At 44.8% G+C, this 23,653-nt stretch overlaps 1 protein-coding gene across 3 annotated transcripts in view; it reads right to left on the bottom strand.

Moving 5' to 3' along the window:
- Window positions 1-434: 434 nt before the first annotated feature.
- The window catches only part of RSRC1 (arginine and serine rich coiled-coil 1), a 139,766-nt gene continuing 116,547 nt past the window's right edge, over window positions 435-23,653 (bottom strand). For all 3 annotated transcript variants that reach the window (XM_068691850.1, XM_068691849.1, XM_068691851.1), the window contains 3 exons: window positions 4,309-4,415; window positions 3,216-3,362; window positions 435-2,154 (listed from right to left, as the gene is read on the bottom strand). In XM_068691850.1, the coding sequence (XP_068547951.1) occupies window positions 2,062-2,154; window positions 3,216-3,362; window positions 4,309-4,415 (347 nt within the window). In that variant the 3' untranslated portion in view covers window positions 435-2,061. The remainder of the gene's footprint in view (window positions 2,155-3,215; window positions 3,363-4,308; window positions 4,416-23,653) is intronic.

The raw sequence follows: 23,653 nt of genomic DNA, 5'->3' as shown, positions 1-23,653 counted from the left end.
CACTGGGGCAAGAAACAAGCTAAATATTTCATTAAAACTACCAAATTCTGAATGTTTTTTTTTTTTATTGGTTATTCGGAACACCAGTCTGCAACTGCAACTGTAGAAATCAACTTGACAAGGATTTGCTCTGTGTCTCAAATTATGTTTGGCATATCTCAGTAGAGGACCATATATTCAACCTCTCAGTGCATTTCAGAAGATCTAAGTGCTGTTTTCCATTTTCTTTCCAGATCTTGCTCACAATTCTCCTTCAGCCCAGACAAATTTAATTACTTGTTGATTAGAAATAGTACGCACTTCCTGTTATTACCATTAAGTCTTATTTACTTTGACTGGTTTGTAGAATTTTCTTAATAACGTGTAGGGATGCAAATTAAATAAAAAGAATCATTTTGCATCAAGTACTAGAATTATCTGACACAATGTGTGAAAAAGAGGAATTTAATTCTGCACCTTATGTAGGGATCACGGTTTTTTATTTACTTTGAAAGAAACATAGAAAACGATTAGAAAATAGGACAATGACAGATATTTGCCACTTGAAAATGCTGAAATGAAACAAGACAAACAACTTTTTTTCCACTTTTTGTTGCAGACAAGATAGTCTTGAAACACAGATAGCCATTTTAATGTAGGACCACATAAAACTAACAGTGTTCACAATGAAAAATTAAAAACATGTTAGAATGCAAATTTAATACATTTTCCATCAATGATCTAAACATAAATAAGACTACCAAAGTACATTTCCAGAATCTTTTTCCCTCTGATTGTTTTCACTGCAGATCTGAGAAGAAGGAAAAGTAAACTTTTTTTTTTTTTTTTTTTTACAAAAAAAAGGGCCTTACAAATTTCTTCATTCCCAAAGAAAAGCCCAGGCAGGTAATTTCAATGAGATATTATGTCCAATAGTTGGAGGCTTATTTTAGTCTTCTCTTGATGGAATAGTTTTCTCACAGATTTACCAAACACCTCAAAAGAAATACTTTTGTATTTTATTTGGTTGATCTCTGGAATTTAGTTAGATGACGGACAGATCCATATTTTTTAAATATACCTGAGGGATGAGCTTGAGATGGGCAAATGTGACTAATCTCCCATTATTTTAAAGTCACACTTGGACAAAATGGTAACTTCATATACTGAAAACTGTCTGTACAGTAAGAGGTATTTCATTTGTCTTTTTGATAAAGGTCTGTATCAGTAGACACAATCTTTATGTTATTTCCCATTAAGAATTCAGAGAAGACTGTCTTTGCCTTATTATTGATCATCTTAATATGCTTAAAATTGCATAGGAAATACAGTTATTGAAAACTGCTGAAAATGTAACAAATTTATCTAAAAGGTTAACATAGTTTTTCCTTACATCTAGCAGGATGCTAACAGTAGTGGGCAGATACTCAGGGAAATTTAAAACATTTCTTTCCACTCAGGACCACCAAAAGCAAGGACCCCGGACAAGGCTGGAGTGGGCGAATGAGCGCATCAATTCAGAACAGCCCCTCAGCGAGGAGACTGCCCACAGATGTTCAGGATTCAAAAGCTGCTCCCGTAACACAAGGCGGAAGGAAGACGAGATAACAGCAACATAATTTGCCCTGAATCCTTCTACGGCTGCAAAAGATCTAATGGCCCAGGGCGGAATCATTTGTACTTCTACTGTCTGAGCACTGGTAAATCTGAACTTTCTTTGACAGTCTTATTTTTTTCATTTATCTTTAAACTGCTACACGGTTATATATTTGGGGGGATTGGGAGGTATAAAATTACGTCTCCTTGGGCTGTCAAGTCTGCACCCAAGAGGAATCCAGTACAGAAAAAGCAAATTACACTGCTCTGAAAGCCTTCCCTTCTCAGCGCTACAAGTAACCCAGCAATGAGTTAGGGGAAAAAAACTGAGGATAGAACACTCTTGTTTATTCGGATGAAATATTTATTCTCTGTACATCTCATACTGAGTATTAAAATCCCCTCAAAAGAGAAAAATAAAACATTTAATGGTAGAATTTCTCAGCATTCATCGAGATCTTGTATACTATGGTCACAGGAGTTTGCTCAGGCCACCGGACTGCCCATCAGCCTTTCCTGCCGAAGTGCCATCAGCCTCTGAAACCACTTCTCTTCTGCTTCTGCCTTCTCGATAAACAGCTGAGAGAAGAAGAGGGGAAGAAGTAAAGTAGGCACAAGTCATTAACCTTTCTGTTTGTTACAGTGTGTTGAAATACATCCTGACTATTTCAATGCTAAGAACAGAAGCACTGCTGCATGATGGTGTTAAAATAGTGAAACAGACACAGTAGTAAAGGTTGAGACTCCAGTAATTTGAAAGCCAAGATATTCTACCTTCAGCCTCTCTCTGAAACAATGAGTTTACTGTTTTGCATAGGTCTTGCATCATCGTTAGCCATATCCATTATTCAAAACTTGCATTAGTTTAGTCACTGCAAGTAATTTTTAACTTGCTACTTCTTAAAAATTCTTTTCCTCAATTTCTATGGCATGGAAAGGATTTAAAATTCCCCTACAGTCAACCAGTGAGCTACTTTGTTATAAAATGTGTTTGCAACTCAAAAACTGCACTACTTTTTAACAGAGCTTTGTGTTTTGACTGGATAAATGAGTGTGATTGTATATTTTTCCCATTGTATAACTGAAAATAAAACTTAGATTTTTTTTTTTAACATTTTTACAATGATCAGATAGCTTCTCAACACAATTCCCTCTAAGAAAATCTTAAAACATTCATAAAGGTTTTCTCGGTTTAGTTTTCCTATCTAACTTTCCTAAATCCCTAAGTATTTGTTCTTGCATTTCTATTGCCAAGCACTTGTTTTACTGTCCAGGTCAGGTGACTCAATCAGTAACAGGTCTTAGCAGAAATGTCTGTTAAAATACATAATATCAGTTAAAATGCAAGTGAAAAGTCTTTTTTTTTTCTTCTTTTAATTAAAAGAGAAAAAAAAAAAAAGATGTTTCACTTGCGTTCACGTGGCTTTTAGCCAAGAAGCTGGTGAACCTCCTCTTGTCATTTTTCTCTGTTGGATTATGCAAGGAAAGTAATCCTTTCTGAGCCAGTGAGCGGCCCATTAGTAAACAGTCTTCAGACCACAAATTATTTGATGGGCAAAACTGTTGTTAGGTCATGTGAACCTGCTCTCATTCAATGGGCCGTGTTGTTCTAAAGATATGGTAAATATTGACACACTTACATTTGGATGTGCTAAAGAATTATCGTCCTGGTATTTGATGGCAGTAGGGATATTGGCAGGTGCTGTTTCTTTTTCAGGAGCAGATGCTTCAACAGTTCCCGCTCCTATTGTTACAGGCTCATGTTTTAGTTCAGCAGGCTCTATTGACTAAAAAGAAAGAAACACATCTGAGTATTTTATCCTCAAACTCCCAAGCACGACAGGATCTTAACCGAGCATTCAACTTTCTTTGAATTGCACACATGCCCACAAAAGGATCCTCACGCGAATACTTCTCAGCGTGCTTAGCAGGAACTGCCTGGGCATGGACTAACACCTCCAGACCGAACACACGGAGAGGAAGAAGTACTGCCAAAGGCAAGGAGAGAGCTTGCAGAACTGTAGCTTTGTTTTTCTTTTTGGATCACCTTCTGAAGAAGCTGCATGAACTTCTCAGATACTTCTGGAAAAACAATAATCTGCATGTTGGGGAATCATACAGTGATGACTCAAAATCCTTTGCTGTCAGGTGGAAAAACTGAACCAACACCTTGCTTACATGCTGCCAAAGACAAAAGTGCCCGAGTTCCCTAGAAAACTTGGCAGCCCAAATGCAGGTACAGTTCTGAAGCCTGGATGTCTCACATCAGGTTTTTGGAAAGCTGTCTGAAAATGAGGTCATTTTGTTTCAGTGAGTAAGAATAGTCCTGAACTCTGTTTTCAGTTCAGCAGAATTAAAAGCACTGATCTCTACCCTTAATTGCAATGTAAGTGTCTGATTACTTTTGGATTTTAATCCTTCTGCTTTTCCTTAAAAAAATCTTAATGACTTGTTATGATTTAAAAATGATTTTTAAAAACTGGAGTTGCGCAGCTTAGTTACAATGTACTATCAAAGCAGTGGATTTCGCTGGAACTGTTACACACTTAAACGTGTTCTTCCTTGCACACCACACAAGAACACCAGAGAGTCGCAGTCCAAACTCTGACTCCAGTGGTGGGATTTAGGGTTGTCAACATCGATGCTCTTTCATCAATGGAAACTGTATTCACAGCGTAGAATCCACCTGACTCTGACAGGATTACGCACCAAGAAAGGATATTGAAAACTTACCTTTTTGACTTCTTTACTGGATCTGAATGTCTGTGGAACAAAGGAGTCACTTTCAATAGCTTCAATTTCTTTCACTCGTTTCACTTGCTCTACTAGGGTGGCTTGGTCTACAAAAAGAAGGTGCAATGTCAGTACACATTACTGTAAGCCTCTGATAAAAGCTGTGTCTAAGCAATGTCTTGAATATATCTTACTGCAGTGCATGCCAGGAAAAAAACAAAACTTGCAATGCAGCCCAAAGTATTCTGTGACACAAAAAATCATTCTCCTTTAGTAAAAATAACAACAGCGAGTGGGCTGTCACCGTTGAAGGCATGCCACCATTCCAGATGCTAACTTAAGAATTTGCTGGAGAAGTCCTTGCAGGACAACTGCTAGATTTATGGCACGGGAATTTCCCAGAGAAGGTAAGGGTTCGTGGCCAGAACAACCAACCCAGTGGAGTCCAGTCTGCGTGCAGTAGTAAAACCACTTCTCCTTGTACCAAGGTGAGTTTTGCTTTGGCTGTGGATGCCCAGAGACGTGCCACCACCCCAGTTCTGAGGACAAGCTACGTCATTAGTTCTGTACGGCTTGGTCATTGCAGTACAGCTGACAAAAAAGTGTTCGCTTTACTGCCAGTTTCATTTTCTGCTTCTTCAGAGCACAGTTAATCTTTGTTACCAACTTCTGTGCCTAACTGCAGTGACAAGCAAGTCTTGAATTCGCTCTTCTAACTGCATGCTCTCACTTACAACATTAACCAGTTTATCTCCAGCTTATTTACTTCTGAACATGCTTTCTGCACCCGTATGCTGGGGCAGGCTCTGTGAAGAGCACTAGAGCATGGATGAAGCAGATAAAAGAGATATAAATTGCAAGAAGCCTCCAGAAAGCTCCAGGTTTGGCAATGCTCAGGCCAGCAGCTGCGCTACAGCGAAGCTTGAGTTCGTACTTAAGTGTAATTCTTTTGGATTAAAAAGGAAAAAATTGCTTGCTTACAATTAAGCTTGCGTTTAAAAGTTCTGCTGGCTTGGCGCTAAGGACTTCTTTTCTAGAAAAGACTTCTAAAGATCCCATGGGAAGTACAAAACTAAATATACCAATGCCCTCCTAGAGAGAGGAAATCGTAGTTCCTTGAGCTCTTGGTTTGAGGGTACGAAAGGAAGGGTGAGCGTCCTGGTAGCCACAGGACTGAGACTGAGGATCAGAGATAAGCTGGTGAATGCGGACTTAAAACCAGTTGCTCAGCTCTCTGTAACGCACACCCTATGGCCAGTTCCCAGCCTGCTACAGTATCCTATGCGAATCTTACCCAAACCTATAGGAATGACAAATTATTAAGGGGGCAAAAATCACTAAATGTTTAGAATTACATCAGTGACATTAACTTGGGGAAAATGGACTGGAGGAAGCAGAACCCATTAGCGCATGATATTTTTGACAAACGCATTATTGGTAGATAAAATGACTTCCATATGTTGTTTGTCAGATGTCAGTGGGAAGGATATGTATTTCATAGTAAAATCAAAAATAATGGAGTCAGAAAGCTAAGAGGCTACAGACAAAAAAAAAAAAAAATCAATACTAACTCATTGCCCAGCAAGTCTTTTTACTGTGTTACCGTGAAAAAAACAAGCTAAATATCGCGTTAGGGATTGTTGAGGCCATTTTTTATAAATAGGCCATTCCAGCAGCAGCAAGAACGATGATCAATGGCAGCAGCCGGGGCCCGCTGACAGCACCGCGCACAGCACCGCATGGAACCGGGAGCAGCGGGGGCAGCGGCCGGCCCTGCCCAGCGCCACGCGGGTACCAGTGGCTGTTGTTGCTCTTTTTGCCTCCCACCATGAAGCCAACTCTGCCAGGGAGCCTTCGCCTAGCCTAATTTTGGAGTAATCTGTGGATCCCTGGGCCCTGACTGCCTGAGCCACGGTTGGTCCGTGTTAGCAGAAATCTGCAATGTCCCTTTAGAAACAAAACGTGTACCTCTGTCGGATGGATGCCTGAGATGCTATCCCCAAATTTCACACACGCAGTAATTAGAAGCGCCGGGGAATCAGATGAAGGAAGAAGCAACTCGCCTGCAAGCCCCGCCTGACACATTCCCGTTTGTTTGCTTATTCCTAAAGACAAAACCGCTGCTGAATCCTGCTATGAATTTAACAGGTACCGGAGCAGAAGCATTAAGTGGGTAGCACCTTGTGAGTGGCCCATTAAACTGTTTTAAATCAAATAAAAATCTATTTTATATATTTCTTGTATGGCATTTAGATGCAAAGTTGTAATGTTCACTGGATTCATTGCTAATCTATAGCCCTGACTGGGAAAATGAACCGATCCCTCTTCCTAAGCTGCTTGAAGAAAACTCCTTAAGAATCAAGGCAACGTCAAAATAAACCTAAGATGTTCCTCAGAATATATTTCTTCATATTTAGCTAATTACATTTAAAGGGGCATACTTGGCTAATTGAACCGACCCGCTAAAATTAAGGGAAATCTTTGGAAATACAGAACAAATTGCTGTCTGTTCTGCTCTCTTGCTCATGAGCTGAGGATGAAAAGAAAACACAAACAGACAAACTGGCTGAAAATGAAATTATTTTCCCCTTCACCTGGCGTTACTCTGGGTGGTTACCATGAGGTGATACCGCAGAATCCTGATCCTACTGCGCACGCACTGCTTCAGCTGTAATTCAGCTCTAAGTACTCTCACACCTGCGATCCACTGCTTAACTACAGCCACATCACCCACCCTTTGTGGTATTTTAAAACAAGTCTGCACAGTGACATCCCTTCCTTAGCAGAACAGAAATATCGGGGCTCAAATCAAATCAAATGGGGAAAGTTCAGCCGCTGAGCTCTGAAATGCAGCAGGGGCAGCTACGAGCAGCCGCCTCTCTGCACCCGCGCCAAATTCACCCCTGCGGGTTTTCCACGCGTGCCATTCCCCGCGTCCACTCACACCCCGCAGCCTTCGAGGACATTTACAGACGGAGGAGGAAGGCAAAGCGGGCTCGCAGAGCGCTAGGGCACGGCGCTGAGCGTGGTGGATGCTTCGAGCTGTGCTGGTGCGAGCCCAGCCCCGCGCTGCTGCCTGCGCTGGGCCTGCCGACGTCGCCGGGCACGCCGCATTTGTCACCGTGGCTAATAGCAGGGATCCGCTGCTCTTTTTTCTCCGCACACAAAAGCAAGATATGTAATTCAATGCTCAATTTACCCTTGTCTCGTAGGAGATTTTTCCCCGCTAATTGATAGAAATTAAGCCATTAATCAAGCCACCAGCCATCATTCAAACCAGGGAAGATGAATACAAACTTTCATCATAACCACCTTCCCCATTTTAGTGTTCATTAGCATTAATTTTTAATGCAATTATGCTATTCTTTTACGCTGAGCTCATAAATTACTGCTCTTTTGTTGCTCGCTGGCCTTGTAAAATCCAAGGTAATGCTTTGTGCTCTGATCTTAAAGGCAATTACTGGGTTCTTCTATCTTTTATATATCTGTATCCCCAATAACCTCTGGACTGTATGTACAAACTAACGAGTGCATCTATTGCCTATACATTTAATGTGTAGCAATTTGTCTATATTGAGCTTACACGCGTCTCTCGGACACCTTCGGATAAATAAAAGTATTTCCACACCCAGCCGTGCCCCATCACAGGCAGGGATGCAGCAGCACAGAACTGGCAGGATCGAAGCCGGTCCCGTTCTGGCCCCGTGCGCCGGGCACGCGGGAGGAGACGGGTGCGTGAGAGACCTGCTGGGAACGGGACGAGCACCGGGACGTGGGCAGCAGTGCTGGACCCGTGCACCCTCACGGGGTTTTTCGTGGACCTTTCTTTGTCTGCTCTTCAGCAAGCCGTGCTGGAAGCTGAGGACGGGCGACTGCACACGCCCCACGATTTCTTTCTCCTGCACGTTGCAGCGTGCGGTACCGTGAGCGGAGGCTTTCCAAGAGGAGCTATGAAATATGTGGGTTTGAACAATTCCCCAGCACTGCGCGTTGACACACGGTGCCACGGTGCTGCTGGTGTCAATAGCAGTAACTTCCATGCTTTTATTCCAGTCCATATATTGATTCTCAGTAACACAACAGGGGAAATGCACAGTAGCAAGAACCACCTCTGGTTACCCTCAAACACCGAACGCAATTTAAGTGGCTAAATGAAAAATAGCTGAGCAAAAATTGTATTTTTTTCTAGAATTATTTTTCCTGCTCTTCACTGGGCCAGGCCTTTAGCTGGTACATGAAACAATGCCGTTCATACCACCTAAACATGTCATATTTGACTGGTGCTAGGCACATGTATTCCAAATCCCACCACACTGAGGCATTAGCCAGCACAAACAAGAAAATGCCTTCTCAGCTAAGTCTCACACTTATCCCATGGATTCATTCTGCTCATCCAAATAAATACATTTGACATGGGTAAGTCCACATGTAACACTGGCACAGTCATGGAGATCAGCAAAACAACATCTTTTAGCTGAGGATAAGAGACTCCACGCAAGGGGCTGTGGTTCATACAAACGGATCCAATTCCTGATGAATTTAACCAAGAAGTGGTCTCCCCTAACTTCACAGGCTCCTTAACTTGTGCTTTTTTTTTTTTTTTTTTTTGGGAAAAAGGCTCCGTGCCCAGAGACTCAAACATGCTTCTTCGACCCATCGGCCTCATGCCGAGAATGCCTTTGTCCTCCTAGCCAAAATCCACCTTTGTTTAGGCAAACCAGTACACTTGGGACTGATCCCGTTTGCTCCTGCTGTACCGAGACGTCTTACTTTTCTGCCTGAGCACTGAGCTGGGCTTAACCTTTTCCCAGCTCCTGTACCCAGCTTCGCACAGTCACATCCAAAGCACACCCACAATTTAAACCCCCAGACTTTACTCAAAATGCAGCTGCTGCAGATGACGGTGAGGACTGATGGCGTGCTCTGCCTTTAAAGCTCTCCAAACCCGAAGCCCTGCCATGCTGCTGTCTCTGCTCTCTTCCTAACATCCCTGAAGGAATAACGCGCGCTCACCTCGTGGGGCTGTGGCAAGATGAAACATCAACAGCTTGAACACGCCGATCCTGTGGTGGTGAGCCCCCAGCACAGCCCGTGAACAAATTCCTGATGCTGTTTTTAAGATGGGGTTGAATAGCTGCAGTAAAATAAAGTACAGATCTGCCTGTCGAGTAACGAGCCTATACAATAATTAACAGTTCCTACTAACTAAACTGTCCAAGAGGAAGCAACACTGACTGAGGGAGAAATCCAGTGGATAATTTGCAATTATGGACTTAAAAGTCATAATGCTTAATTCTGTGTCGTTTTTTTTTTTTCCTTTTCCTTGATTTCCGTGTGCTCGCAGAGATGTGCTTCAGCTGTGTGCACGTGCCCTGAGCGCTTTCTCCTCGACACGGTGAGAGCAGAAAAGCACACATGGGACGGTGGCTGGCGGCAAATCAAAGGCTAAAGAAAATGAAAAAAACACTTTCTTACAATTGCTATTGGAGAAAACAGTTCAACTACCTGCCTCCTCTGGGGGGTACGTGCAGTGAGGCAGTGTTCCCCACGTGCCGGCAGCCCCTGAGGGCTCCCTTCCCTGTGGACAAGGCCTTGGCGCTGCTTGAGGCTGGGTGTCCCGTCCCTCCAGCTCCTCCCGCTTTCCGCTTCTGCTGGCGCAAAAACTTCACGCCAGGATCTGTCCAGGAAAACCAAGCCCAAGCGGCTGGCTGCACCGTGCTGTTTTTCTGTTCTGTTCTCCTTTTCACTAAGCATTACTCTTCAAGGGGACAGTGTGTGGCTGGCTGCTGCCGCAAGGCTTTCCATCCCCCAGCCCTGCCAGAGGCGCTGGACCTGGGCACGACGTCGGAGCGGGGCAGAGGAGAGGGGCTGCTGCTCTGCGCGGGGCTCACGGCACCTCTGAGAGCAACCCGGCTCCTTGCCACGCGCCATCTCCTCGCAGTTCGTTCGCTCTTTACTGTAGTTTTCTGTTTGTGTCACGGCTGCTGGCTTCTTACACTTCTCACAGGTTTCTCACACGTCTTAAATAGCGTCCGATTCATCTTCGCTCTTGTCAAAGCTGTTTTCCTGTGTATTAAATCTATTTTGGTTAAAACCAAAAAATGACGGCGATGATTTGGAGGCAAATACAAAGTTGTATTTCATTCCTGGAAGGAGCCTACGCATGATGTGGTTTTACTGTCAAAACGCAGATCTGGGAATTTTGCCATGGTAAATTCTAGGAGCACAGAGCCAGCAATGGGGTAAAACCTTAATGCCTCAACGTGAAGGAAAGAAAACATAACTCAATTAAAATATATACTTGGGGGATTTTTCTGACACTCTATATACTTGGGAAAACTGCCACCTACCCTGACCTTTCTGTTATAATTATGGATGTCATCTTCAATGTCATTAATTTCGTCTGTACTTCACTCATCCCGCGTGTTTACCGAGTGTCTGGGTTTTCTCTTTGACTTTAATAACCTATTACTTTATATAACCCTTAATAAGCTATTTCCAGTTGGGAAAAATACCTGCTTAAAATGAACGGCACGACTTTCTAGCAATTGTTTTGGAGAACAGTGGTACAGACCTAAAAATAATAACTACCAGATACGTAGATGCTTGGTGCTTTGAACTGGTGATTTCTGTTAAATTCGGCGTGTTGACTTGCATGGGAATTTCGACCAAATGCGTGTGTTTCTGCAGGACTGCACTTCAAATCACAAAGCCACGTTTTTTTCTGGCTGCAAATAAGCAATTTGTTTAAAATCCACAGGGCCATTCCTCGGTGGAACAACATCGTCATTACTTGTCTAAGCACACATTCTGACAGCAAGTTAGAGCACGGCTCTGCTATGTGGCTGATACACCTGACTCCTCCTTTTCCCCTATTTCACAAGGTTTAATCACCAAGTGCCCTCCTTACATCTACATTGCCAGGACGGCAGCACTATCTCACACGACCCCCAACTTTTAGGAATCATCCCTTTAACACGCCGACAATTTTTCCGCTGTGATTTCCCGAGGGTGCAAAGCAAGAAGGAACGCGTGTCCTCTGGCACGGGAGCCTGGAGCCCCCAGGGCCCCCGCCACGCACTGTGCTACTTGGAACAGGCAGCCAAGGCAGCGCTGCCATGCACAACCATAAATATGAGACCGAAATAATGTTCCTGCCTTTGCCTTCTCCCCGCTGTGGGTCCCCGGGGTTCCCTTGCCGGCACCCCCGTGCTGCCCCCCAGGACCCCACAGGGGGGTTATTTTGCTAAGGTCAACTCTAAACACACCAAAACACCATGAAAATGTTTCTGGCCGGGATCGTGTAATAGTTTCTGACTGAATTGATTGGTCGCTGACGATACCCGGCTCAGCCCTGCAAATGCATCAACTGCGTAATGAGCAGCTATTAAGTCCATTGATTTTCTGATTTCAATTGATAGCCAACAGGCCAAAGCTGCACATCAATATTTGCGTAACTAATACCCGAGAGCTAACAATTTTGACAAATGAAAACCTCAACAGACCAAACAGTGCAAATTAATGGAAATTTAAAGACCAAACCTCAGGATTTAAGAGAAATATTTAACGGATGAATTGGGATGCCTTACATGGCTGGAGAATTCTTCCGTGGGGAAATAAGTAACTAGGGGGAAGGTCCCAGAAGCATGCTGATCTCCTGGCACCCCAAGGCAGGGACTGCAGTGCCATGGGGCAGTGATCTCGAGATGCCAGCTCCTCGGAAGGGCCTGCTGCAGGACCAACCTCTCTGAACGACGCAGGGACGAGCCACGTGCACGGTGCCGCGGCACTGACCCGGCCCCTGGCTGCTGCTGGCTGCTACCAGCTGGAAACCAACAGCTCACCACCCCCCCGCCTACCTCCGAGCTTTATTTATTTGTTTTTAAATAATGCTGGGATCTAAAAAGCAGCAACAAATACACGCTTAAGCCTCCTCTTCAGCAGGATTTTCTCTCTCTATTAATAAAACAAATGCATGACCCAGAGGAGGGGGAGGTGACGGCACTGGTGCCCTCACGTCTCACCACCCTTTCTGCTTTTCAGGGGACACCCCGCTGCAGTCCCCACCGTGAGGGCTTCTGCGGGGCCTGGAGCAGCCCTTTGGGCTTGGCAGGACGGGAACTACCCGGGGTTTTTGCCAGGGCTCCCCCACGCCCCGTCTCTGCCCTTGTTTATTTTCCCTTCTGGACGCAGCTTTTCCATACGTAGCTATAAATTTTTCTAAGATGATTGAAGTCAGATAACTAATTACGTGATTGCTTTACAATCCCATTACCTTAACTGATGCTTGTCTCAGACTTATCCTTTAGCACAAAGAAACGCCACAAAGACGACAGTAAAATACACAACATCAATGAAATCGAGGCGCAGTGTTTATTTGTCGTCTGTCTTAAATTTTGAAGACAATTTCAAGACTTTTAATTTGTAAAAAAAAGTCATAAATTGCCCAGTGAGACAGAACGTGAGTTTGTCTGCATTCCCATTTTTAGAATAGAAGCAGTTAAAAAGGGAATATTTGCTGCCCCCCTGCAACTGTGTGCGTGTGTGCCCCCCTCCCAGCACCTTCCCAGCACCGGTTAACCTAAAGCAGGCCTCTGAAAGGATTTGAAAGAGGTGGTTTTTAACGTGATGCTGATGATACAGTGCGTGCCCGTTGTAAGGAGCATTTCTCTTTTCGGGGACGGGAGGGAAGGGAAAATAACTTTGTCAGGTGAGGTTTTAGCTTTGAACCTGCGTTACCTCCCTACGTAGGGCCTGATCCTCCCGGGTGTGATAATGAAAGTTTAATTATACCCACAGTCCTCGCTAAAATAAAACGTTTCAAATACCAGCTGCAAAATATTTTTAATATTTCTGCTCACCTTGTTGCTATTCTGTCTCTTTTAAAGCATCCCCTGTATTAATGGGCTTCATTCCAAAGGAGAATTTATCTGATTTCTTCCCTCCATAACTGTGTACGGAAAGGAATAAATGCCGCTTTGTATTTTAATACAGGAGCAAAACAAGACACTTCCATAGATGATATAAGGGAAGTAGTTATTTTTAATCTACTTTTCCTTCAAATAAGGGCGCCCTGCAATTTCCCTGTAACTCTCCACAGGCTCTGTGCGTTGCTTTTCTGCTCCATGGGTTTTCAGCTAATGCGCGCAATAAAGCCAAATCTCCGACTATTCATATGCAAACTCGAGGATTAAAATAAACCATTCCTCTTTCCCAGGTGACGAATGTACCTTCATAACCCTGAAAAAGCGCGGCAATATTTCAAGCAGCGTCAGCTCCCTCCACCAAGTGCAGTTGCCTGCAGGTAGGCACAAGCCTGACGGATGCTCGGGAGCCGTGCGCGCTCCGTGAGCAGGATCCGTGCTCCTGCCCTTCCCTAGAATCAAACCACAGTTGTGTAAATCCATCAGCTTTGATGTTTTTCACAAAAGGCCACGGTGCTATTTAAAACCCATAGTTTTAGGGCAATTTTAAAAGGAGCTTGCTGAATTTGGGCATTCACCCGAGTCAGGCAAGGGGAAGATGCATGGGAGCGGCCGTGCGTGCAGCCCCATCGCCCAGAGTCCTGCTTTCCTGCACAGAGACTTTGGCTCCTGAGACTTTTGGCTCATGGCTCCGCAAGCCGCCCAGCACAACCTAGTGCTGAGGAACACTAAATCACCCCAATGATAACAATTTATGTTTCTGTGCCACTTCCTTTGCCATTTCTGGAATCACTGCCACCAAACTTCTAAAATCGAGAGAACTATCGCCAAGTCCTGCTGCTGGTCAGAGCACTTTTAAGTTAAATAAATCTAAATGAGGGTAATATTGCATAAATAAGTTTTCCCTCCAAAACTTATTTCTGTGGAGTCAAGGCATGCATGAACAATACACAGGCTGCCCACCTTCTGGGTGGGTAATGAGCCGCAGCGAGCATGCGGGGAGCATCTACAGGCGAGGGCTACCCCACATCGGCACCACCCCGTTTGCTGCTCCTGAAACTCCCCTTCTGGCTCACATTTTTTATACAAACCCAGACAGCGAGTGGGTGAAAGGCATCTGAGACACTTTTGGACTGATGGGCCATCTGGCCGAGGAGCAGTACATGAGGTTTCTGCAGGGAAGCTGCTGGGGATGGCTCCTGCTCAACAGAGCCCTGTACTGGAGCACCTCTCACTTCTGCACCACCTGAACCAGAAAGCAGCACTGAACACTGTGCGGGTTTCTTGACAAACTGCCACCCCACCTATGGTATTTGCTTTATTCCCTTTAGAGCTTCATCTCCAAAACAGTATTTTGTGCGGACAGCCCGCAGCTGGAGGGCTACTAAACCAGCTCTGAACAGCCACTGCGAGTGGCAGCCTCATAAAAGCAGCAAAAGACAGAGGTAAATAAGCCCAGGCTTTCTCCAGCAAGCACGACATCTGCAGCATGCAGGGTTTCAGGATCAGTTTTCTCTTTCTCCCTTGTTCCCCCTTCCCAAAATGAACAGACACATGAAAGAAAGGGTCCCCCATGTGCTTGGGATGGGGCAGGGAGAGGCCCCACGGCTGCTGGGGGATCTGCGGGGTGCATGGCCAAGGGGACACAGGATGGGAAGCTGCAGGACGCCACCATCTTCTGCGAGAAGGACAGGCACAAAGCAGCCCCAAATTTAAGAAACGCATTCCAAAGTGGTTATTAATTACAGAAGCTTTAATAAAAACCCCGGGATTGATTAGCGAAGAAACCATTATCTTCAGGGGTGCATCGACCCCAGGGCTGGTGATCAGCTGTGCTGGGGAAGACGGCCGATGAGGACGCCAAGGTTCACACGGCAATTTTATCCTTCGCATTTTTAACTGCTATTTAGAGGCTTTTCCTAATACGCTGTCCTTTGCCACCGCAACTGCACAAAACTTCACATTTTTTTATATTATCCTTGATTTGTTCCTGCTTACTTTTAATTATAAAACGTCAATAAAAAGATTAAACACACATGAAAAAAGATCACAGTGTGTGCCAGATGCTGAAACAGCCTCCAGAGACCGGCAGCACAACACCAGGTGTTTGTGTCAGCCTAATGAAGCAGCATCCGCACCCAGGGGACGCCAAGGGTGGAGCTGCAGAGCCCTGCACTTTGCTCAAAATCTGCCATTACGAAGGCAAATCTGGAAAGACTTGAAATTACAATCGTGATAAGACAGGGCGAAATTTCGCTGTGGGAATAAAACTGAATGTTTGCAAGCATTTCAATTGCTCGTTTTGCAAAATCTCACCCTGCGCTCTCCTGCAGTTACTCGGTGTGAAGAAGTCCAACAGTTCCTCGCAGACGGGCGCACCTCCCAGCCCGAGGCACCCAGCGCGGGGCGACGACCACGGAGCATTTTGGCATATGGATGGAAGCAGGCACTGCATTTCTTTCACGATATCTACACTAAATAATTTGGAGACTCAACAGACTGAGTTCAGGTCATCGCCAGAACAATGAACTTGGAGAAAATTTACTGAACGCAAGCCATGACCTAAGGCAATAACTAACGAACTTAAGGGCATCCCAATATATTCCCGTATCATTGAGTAAAGCACTTTAACTTATTGCAGCTACGTGGCCTGACCTCATGCAATCAAATCCTTTTGTAGCAGGTTCAGCCGGTGTTTTTCATATCAATTATACCAAGGTACAGCCCTTCAACTCTTACTGAGGGAAGTGTTAAGTAAAATGGTGTGTGCCGTGCATGGTTTTATCATGAACACCCTACACTACTGGTTAGATTCGTTCTGCGAAAGCTCTTGTCCAACAGGTTAAAAGGGAGTATAAAAATCAGAGCTTGTAGTTTGGAATATGTACAGAATGTAAAATTAAAGAATCTTCTAAAAGTTCAGTGCTCCAGCCTTTCTTGCACACAGCAATTTTTCCTTCGTGTCCCCACATCCCTGAGAATCCACGTGGGCTTTATGTCCTCAGCCTGCGCGGTGCCTGTTTGGGTGGAGGCGCTGGGTGAATGCAGCCCAGGCGTCAGGCAGAGCAGGCAGAGGGGAGCACTCCCTGCGGATCGAGCTTTCGATGGAGGAGTTTGGGTAGGAAATTCTGCTCTCAGTTTGTTGCCACTGAAGGGTTGGGCAAGCCGGTGGGAGCTGAAAGGATAGCGCTAATTGCATCACGCTGGCGAGATACCAGGCAGCACGCGCACACAGAAGGCACAGCAGAAGGAAATGTTCTGATGCTTTCAGTGTGTAATTAAACTGTCCTACCTAGTCGAAGAGCACTCCATTCACACCACCTAGTAAAAAGCGAGTTGTGCGTAGGCACTCCTGGATTTCTAGCACTACTACTGAGACTGGCTGAGCACGAGACTTCCCCATCAAAAGCGCAGTCTGAGGCTATGGGAGGGATGGGGTTGATTCAGGATGCGAATCCAGGCTGTTTCGATGATAAAGCTTCAGGCAAACCAAATACAGACTCAGGTACTGCAAATCTGGATTCAGATACTATAGCTTGGGCCCATCACATTTATATAAACCACACTTCATCCATTTTACTCAGATTTGTTAGACTTCTACTACTTTATTTTCTCTACCATGCCTTCACTGCAACCTGCTCCTGATGCTGTCCTCCACAGCTCTGAGTTAAATGCCAGAAGAGAGTTGGGACGTGGTGAGGTTCTTCCAAACTGACCAAAACACCTCCTTAAGTACAAGTCAGCCTTCTTTTTAAAATATTCTGAACTGCATTTAGATACTTACTCAATCTAGAATATAAAGATAGGAGAAAAGTTGTTTTAAACCATCCTAGTGCATGCAGAGATAAACACACATTTATCCCAATCCATGAAGCGCTGCTTTACAAGCCCATTTAGGCTAGGGCAACGCATTACATCTGTTGGGTGAAGCACAATTTCCCCGTTCTGATTTAAATCCTGTTAATCCACATGTTCCAAGAAAGCCATACAATGCTCGGTGCCATTCCATACCAGGGTTGCTACGAGAATCCTTCAGATACAAACTCCATCTTTTTTGGACTTGAACAGTTTGACTTATTTTTTACTGCGAGGGTGAACCTGCAGCATAGGTGACACTACAGTAACACAAAAATTTCAGTAAAATCTTTGAATTAAGCATTGGAGTTTTGTTTTATTTCTGTTCAAAAGTCAATTTTCTTCTAACACTAAGTGCTTTAATGCGCCTCTTCTTTGCATTTCCTCATTCCTCCTACCCACGTGGGCTTCATTTCCAAGCCTATTCAAAATGATGTTTTCCAAGCATGTGCCACATGACTTGTTCATATAAATGGAGCAAATTAAACTGTCTCCACATATATCCTATCACATTTGTAGCCCTGATTTCTCTCCTTAACACGTGGCCAAGACACCGTATTATCTGCCTGCAGAGGTTGACCTCAGGATATTAGATTCTGCCACATAGCTCTCTTGTACTAAACCGAGGGGAAACACTTAATCACCCCTGCCTTTTCAGGAAAAAATCAACTTTAAATTTGCCATGATGAAAAATCAATAAACCAGTAATTGCTTGGCTTATCATTGCGTGGAGGAACAAATTGGGAAGCGAAGCTTAGCGTCCACACAGATTTCAGTGAAACACACAGAGTTTCAGGATCACTAAGCCAGAAAAGGGAAAGGTCTCAGAGTGATAATTAAATCTACTCATGCTGATTTTCTGCCAAATTTATTTCCCTGGAGTATATAAAAATGTTTCAGTGCTTACTAGCTAGGCATAACTAATCAATTCAGCGTTGGGCCAACACACATGAGAAACAAAAAATGCAAATCCAGGAATGAAGGCATGGGGATAATATCCGCCCGGTGCAAGCACCACAGCCACATTGATTTATTTATTGATTGGGTTTAACAGAACGAACCTTATTTAGTTGCATTCTAAAAGACTTCTTCGCCTTGTTATCCAGCACAACCCTTCCATCTGTGCCTCCCTGCTACGGGCAGCGTGCTGCTGGGAGCGGCGGCTGCCTCGCAGGGTCCCCGGTTCTGCCTCTCCGTGCAACTGCAGGACACGTTTCATGACAACTTGTATTTAAAATAAAAAAAATAAAGGATTATTATGCATGATACGCCAAGACAAACGATCCAAAAACCTTGCAGTAATGCAGTCCAACATTTTTGGGTGACTGTTGGAGGGACACACGTTTTCATTTCGCAGCACGCTGCATGCATTATCTCCAGGGCTGCTGTTCCACATTTCAGCTCCTCTGGATTTGCCTTGCCAGGCCTGGAGTTAAAATCAAGGTTGGCAGGAAAATTCCCTCCAGATTCTGATGTCATTTTCAGGCAGCCCCAAACGGAAGCAAGTAAACAAAAACAAAGTGGAAAAAGACCTCCACTGAAAACACTCTTGCTAAACTAGCGCATTCTTTATTAATAGACCTAATTTCATGCAGCAAATTAGCATAGAGCCAATGGAAGTGCAAATGTAATCAAACTGAAAAATTCAAATGAGAAGGAGGGAGCCTTTTGCTTTCTTTCTTTGCTTTTTTGTCGCACAAAAAAAAAAATGATTTTTGTGTGTGTCCTTCAACTGGCTATAGGGACTATGGTAATTAAAACATTTAAAACAGCACAAGCCCCTAGTCTCTAATCTGGAGCTCAGGTCAGCTGTCTGTAGATTCTAATTTGTCCTCTATTTGTATTCATGACAGGAAAACGCTGCATATTTAACAGCAAACCAGCAGGAGGGTGGACTGGTGGGCTTGGAGGTCAAATAATTTGATTTCTGAGCAGATTACATGTAACATCCAACATCTAATCTCACACCTGATTTGGCAATAAAATTACAATAAGAGTAATGTTAGGACACCCTCGCGATGGGGCGGGGGACGAACCTGCTGCCGCTCCGCGCTTCCCTCGCGCCGGGCACGGTCGTGCTGCGGGGCCTCACTCACAGCGCCCACGGCCTGGGGAGCTGCACTTCAAAATGCAACACGCTGCATACAAGATGCAATAATCAGGAGAATCGGTCATTTTGATTTCTTTCTATTTTTTTTTTAAGACCTTTGAAAGTGGCTCACCACGCTCCGGTGACGAGTCGATGGATATCCGAGGCAAATGCTGGTGCTTGGATATGAGCAGACGGAGCAAGGATCACCAGGCAGCGCCTGCCTAAACGCAGGGTGACTTTTACAACTGGGCATTACAGGATTTATACAGTTTCATTATTAGAATTTCAGCCAGAAAGGGTTGGGAGGGTGGGCAGGGAACCACTACGGTCAATTGAGCACAAAATAAAACCACTGCGGGTATTCAGAAATCAACCTGAAATAGTTTTTCCCTTTTTTTCCACTTACTCAATAGAAGCTAATTTAGGAAAAATCCCACGATCAAAAATACACAGAATTGTTCTCTGCAGAACTTTTTCCACGGGACGGTTTTCATGGTGCTTATTAATAAACTGAAAAGCAGCTCTCCTCCTGCTTTCGCTGTAACTTACCACTGTTCCTCATTCCCTAACCAACATTTTTTTCCTTCTACTTTCTACTCTCAGCCTTTAAAATTCCTGTAGGCAAAACAATTTCTAGCATATGAGTTCCTCACAAAGGGATATAACCACCTCTCACCACCCCACTCGTGCCTGTGAGCACACACCGGTGCAGGTCTGCGGTTCTGCTGCGAGTTGGCTCCCTTCCACCCTCACCTCCCGTCCTGGTTGGGCTTTGCTACGAATCCCGGCACCGCCTGACTTCCACCGACTGCGCTCCCCTTCTTATCCTGGACTCCAGCCGCCCCTTTCCTTCCCTGCCCAGACAAAAGGCCCTGGCTATCCCACTTCTCCATCTCCCATTTCTTCCTCAGTATCACACATACCTGCTCCAATTCCTCTGAGCATCTCAGAGTCCCAAACTAAACCCAAATAAATAATGAGAACATCTTGATTTTGAATGAAATGAATTATAGCCGTGAATCGAAAGGAGTGTGATTTTCCTTTGTACGTAAATCCAAACTTACATGGAAAATTGCATGGAAAACTTTTAAACTTTCCTTCCTGATAGATACTGTTCTGCTAAGTTGAAATTTTCAGAATTGCCTTTGAAACCCTGAGAGCTGAGGGTTTCAAAAATGGTTTTTGTTCTCAGAACCAGCAAAGCCAGCTGGAGGTATTTTAAGATAAACTACCATACTTTACCAAGTAGCTTTTTCAGTTCCAAATGGATATCACCATGGCTCAAACTGAATTGAGATGCCTGGTACCTGGGAAGGATGCCTTATTTCTGCAGCTATCTCCAGGTGAGTAACATCAATTTGGTCAGGACGCTGACCGCGTCTGGGTCAGCGAGCGGGGATAATGCGATTCTTCTGAGGGAAATTGGTCCTGTGTGAAGCCTCGAAGCACAAAGCTTTAACTCGGCAGAGCTTGTAACTTCATTTTGAGAGACTTGCTAGAGATCCCTGAATCAGGAACCTTAGATATCTACTAAACCACTATCCTCATCGTTATGACATGAGATATATTCCTGTGCACAGCCCAGAAATGCTCCATCCCGAACGCAGCAGCCAGGGAATTCACCCCGTGCAACAGCCACGCAGCTCGGTACGGGGGTCACCTAAGGCGAGGGGCCTTAGACAGCTGTGTGCTCCCGGTTACACATTCTCATCTCATAATCAACCACAGATCAGTCCCAGATGGGTGGTTATAGGATCGGCTGTCATAGCCGCTTGCTTTTTGAACGTCTCCTGCGCGCGGCGAGCCCTCCCCACGGCCGTGCACGCAGAAGGCAGATGGCTGCGGGGGGCTGGCCCCGGCCGGCAGCTCTGGCGCTCAGCCCCGGTGGGACAGGAGAGAAAAGGAAGAAAAGATGCAAAAAAATGCATGGGTCGAGATAACACACAGTTTAGTTATCGCTCTCCCCTTCCTGCAGCAGACCAAAGCTTCGCAGTGCCACGTGGGCTGCCACCTCCATCCTGAATGGACCCAGCACAGTACCTGGAGAGCCAAAAAGCTTCGAGGAAATCTGATCTGTACAACTCGCTGCTCTGCACATAACCCTTCCTTTCCTTAGGAACCGGACTGCTGGATTCGGATTGTCCGTGAGGAGGAATTTAAAGCTGGCCATGCAGTCTGGTGCTGCTCAGCAAAGTTCAGAGCTTCAGGAGCAAGCAGCGGACTGAAGGACAGCTCCCCCCAACGTAACACAGCTTTACAGCCTGGTGAGATCAACGGGGACTCACAGCAAGAGCTTATTGGCAACCTCTTGAATTAAAAAGAATAGCTTGGGAAGAAGTTAGGAGAAGCAAAATATCTGAAGGAACTTCCAGCTCCATCCTCCCCAAGCACCGTGGCAGACACGATGAGTTCTGCTCACTCACCGCTCATTTAAATGATCAGAAGGGGAATTACAAAGATCTCAAGCACCATCTTGCAGGCAAGTCAGGAGAGAGATCACCTGAACTTTGAGCCATCTGGAGCCATCACACGACGGAGACGTCTCCCGCAAGAACACAACCACACAGGAACATGAGAACAGTTTATTAATCCCAGTTCCTAGATTCCTAACCAATTTGCTAACATGATATCCATATAATTTCGCTCCACCTAATCCTCCTAGAAAGCTCTCGAAAGCCTACACATGACAGATGGAAGCTACAAGATGCAGTGCGAAGGCTGTTAGAGAACAGAGCAAAACGCCCGCTTCCAGCCCGAACTCAGGAGCGGTCTTTTGCTCGCAAGAAAAGAGGGGAGCAAACAGCGAGCTGCTAGATGCTAGGAGAGCAGTGTATGGGAACACACAGGTGGTTTTTCTTTGTTTTTTTCCATTTTGATAGGCTAGACAATTCATACAGATTTTTACAGATCTTCATCGATACATATCTATAAAATCCATGCCATGAAACCTCTTCAGAGCAAGAGAATCTTAATAAAGACACAGCATGGCAGACTGAGGTGTACTCCCTACAGAAAATCATCAGAGATTTCTAAATCGTGCCCAAATCTTATTACATTGATATAAGCAAGTGGTTTGGATGCTCTATTAGATCGTCCCAAAGTATGAGAGGAGCCACAATGCTCGGCTGCACCGGGGCAGCACAGATCTGAAGCACCATCACTGCAAACCTGGGACTTGCTTTCTGGATTCATCAGCTTCCTGCAGACAAAAAGCCCTCTTTCATACCTAAGTGTCTACTTAAAGAGCTCTACGGAGAGCCTAATACACTCCTGGCGTAGCTAAAGTAAAAACCAGAGACTTCAAAGTGACTGAGCCACCTACAGCGCGTGCGACTCTTGCAGGACAAGCAGCAGCAGTAAGCCTTCTGCTTTGAAGCTGCGGTTGTCCACGAACCTATGATGTTAGCAAGTTTTACTTGAGACAAATTGCTCCCAACTTCGCTTTAATCTGAACCCCCCCTGCCCAGGAAGCCCAGCTCCCAGAGGGGTCTGCAGCCCCGTAGCTCTGTCCTGGGTGGGCGAAGTTGCTGGCACGGAGGTGGTGACACTGCTTTGGGTGCACGCTGGCATTTGTCCCGCTTAGGTGTAACGGGCAGGAGCATCGATGTGTCTCTAATACCTTCTCACAGAGCATCCCAGATAACATAATTAGAAAATTAACATAAAAGCAAACGTTTCCTTCAGATGTAACGATTGCCTAATGCTCTTTGAAGTGAAAAAAAGCTTAGCATCCATCTCACTGTTTTTTAAACATCATTAAGCTAAAAGTTTATTAAATGTGAACACCTCCAACCTCTTTCAAACTGAGAAAGAAATGCAATTGATTAGTCCAAATTTTTCGAAGATAATTATGTCCTATTTTTCATTTTTGTCAAGCACAGCAGGGGCTCTAGGTACGAGATGCTCAGCGAGACCTGAATATTACACCTAAAACCATGCAGGGCCAGCAGCAACAACTTTACCAGGAACTAAATAAACCTGTAATTACTGGGAACCTGATAGGAGAGAAAGCTTCCTGCTGGATTAGCCAGTCCTCCAAATTTGAGCCTGATGGGTGGACAGCGGTTAGCTCCATCTCATGCCGCTGGTAAAGGCGTGCCAGAACACGACTAAAATGAAGAAGCACCAGTGCCCATTTCATCCCCTGTTAGCTGGGTGAACTTGGGGATTTCTAGCTTGTTTTCTAGGCAGTCAATACATGCGAGCTGCTTTAGATTAACCTGATAACGCAAACCAAAAATTTCAACTATTTTCTGGAAAACAAACAACTGATGAAGGGAATCAATTGCATGAATTTTTAATAAAGATTACATTAGAGTTTTGAAATACATTCAGCACACTTCGCTGCGAGTCCCACGATTTGGAGCTTATTAAAGGCATCTAAATCTAGAAACAAACAGTGGGTGGGAAATCACATAAAAACGTCTAAATCCTGTAGGGCTGCAACCAACTGAATCAGACCTGCAAAATATAC

Source organism: Anas acuta, chromosome 9, assembly GCF_963932015.1.
Source record: "Anas acuta chromosome 9, bAnaAcu1.1, whole genome shotgun sequence".
Lineage (NCBI taxonomy): Eukaryota > Metazoa > Chordata > Aves > Anseriformes > Anatidae > Anas > Anas acuta.
This window is presented reverse-complemented; position numbering and strand designations above follow the sequence as displayed.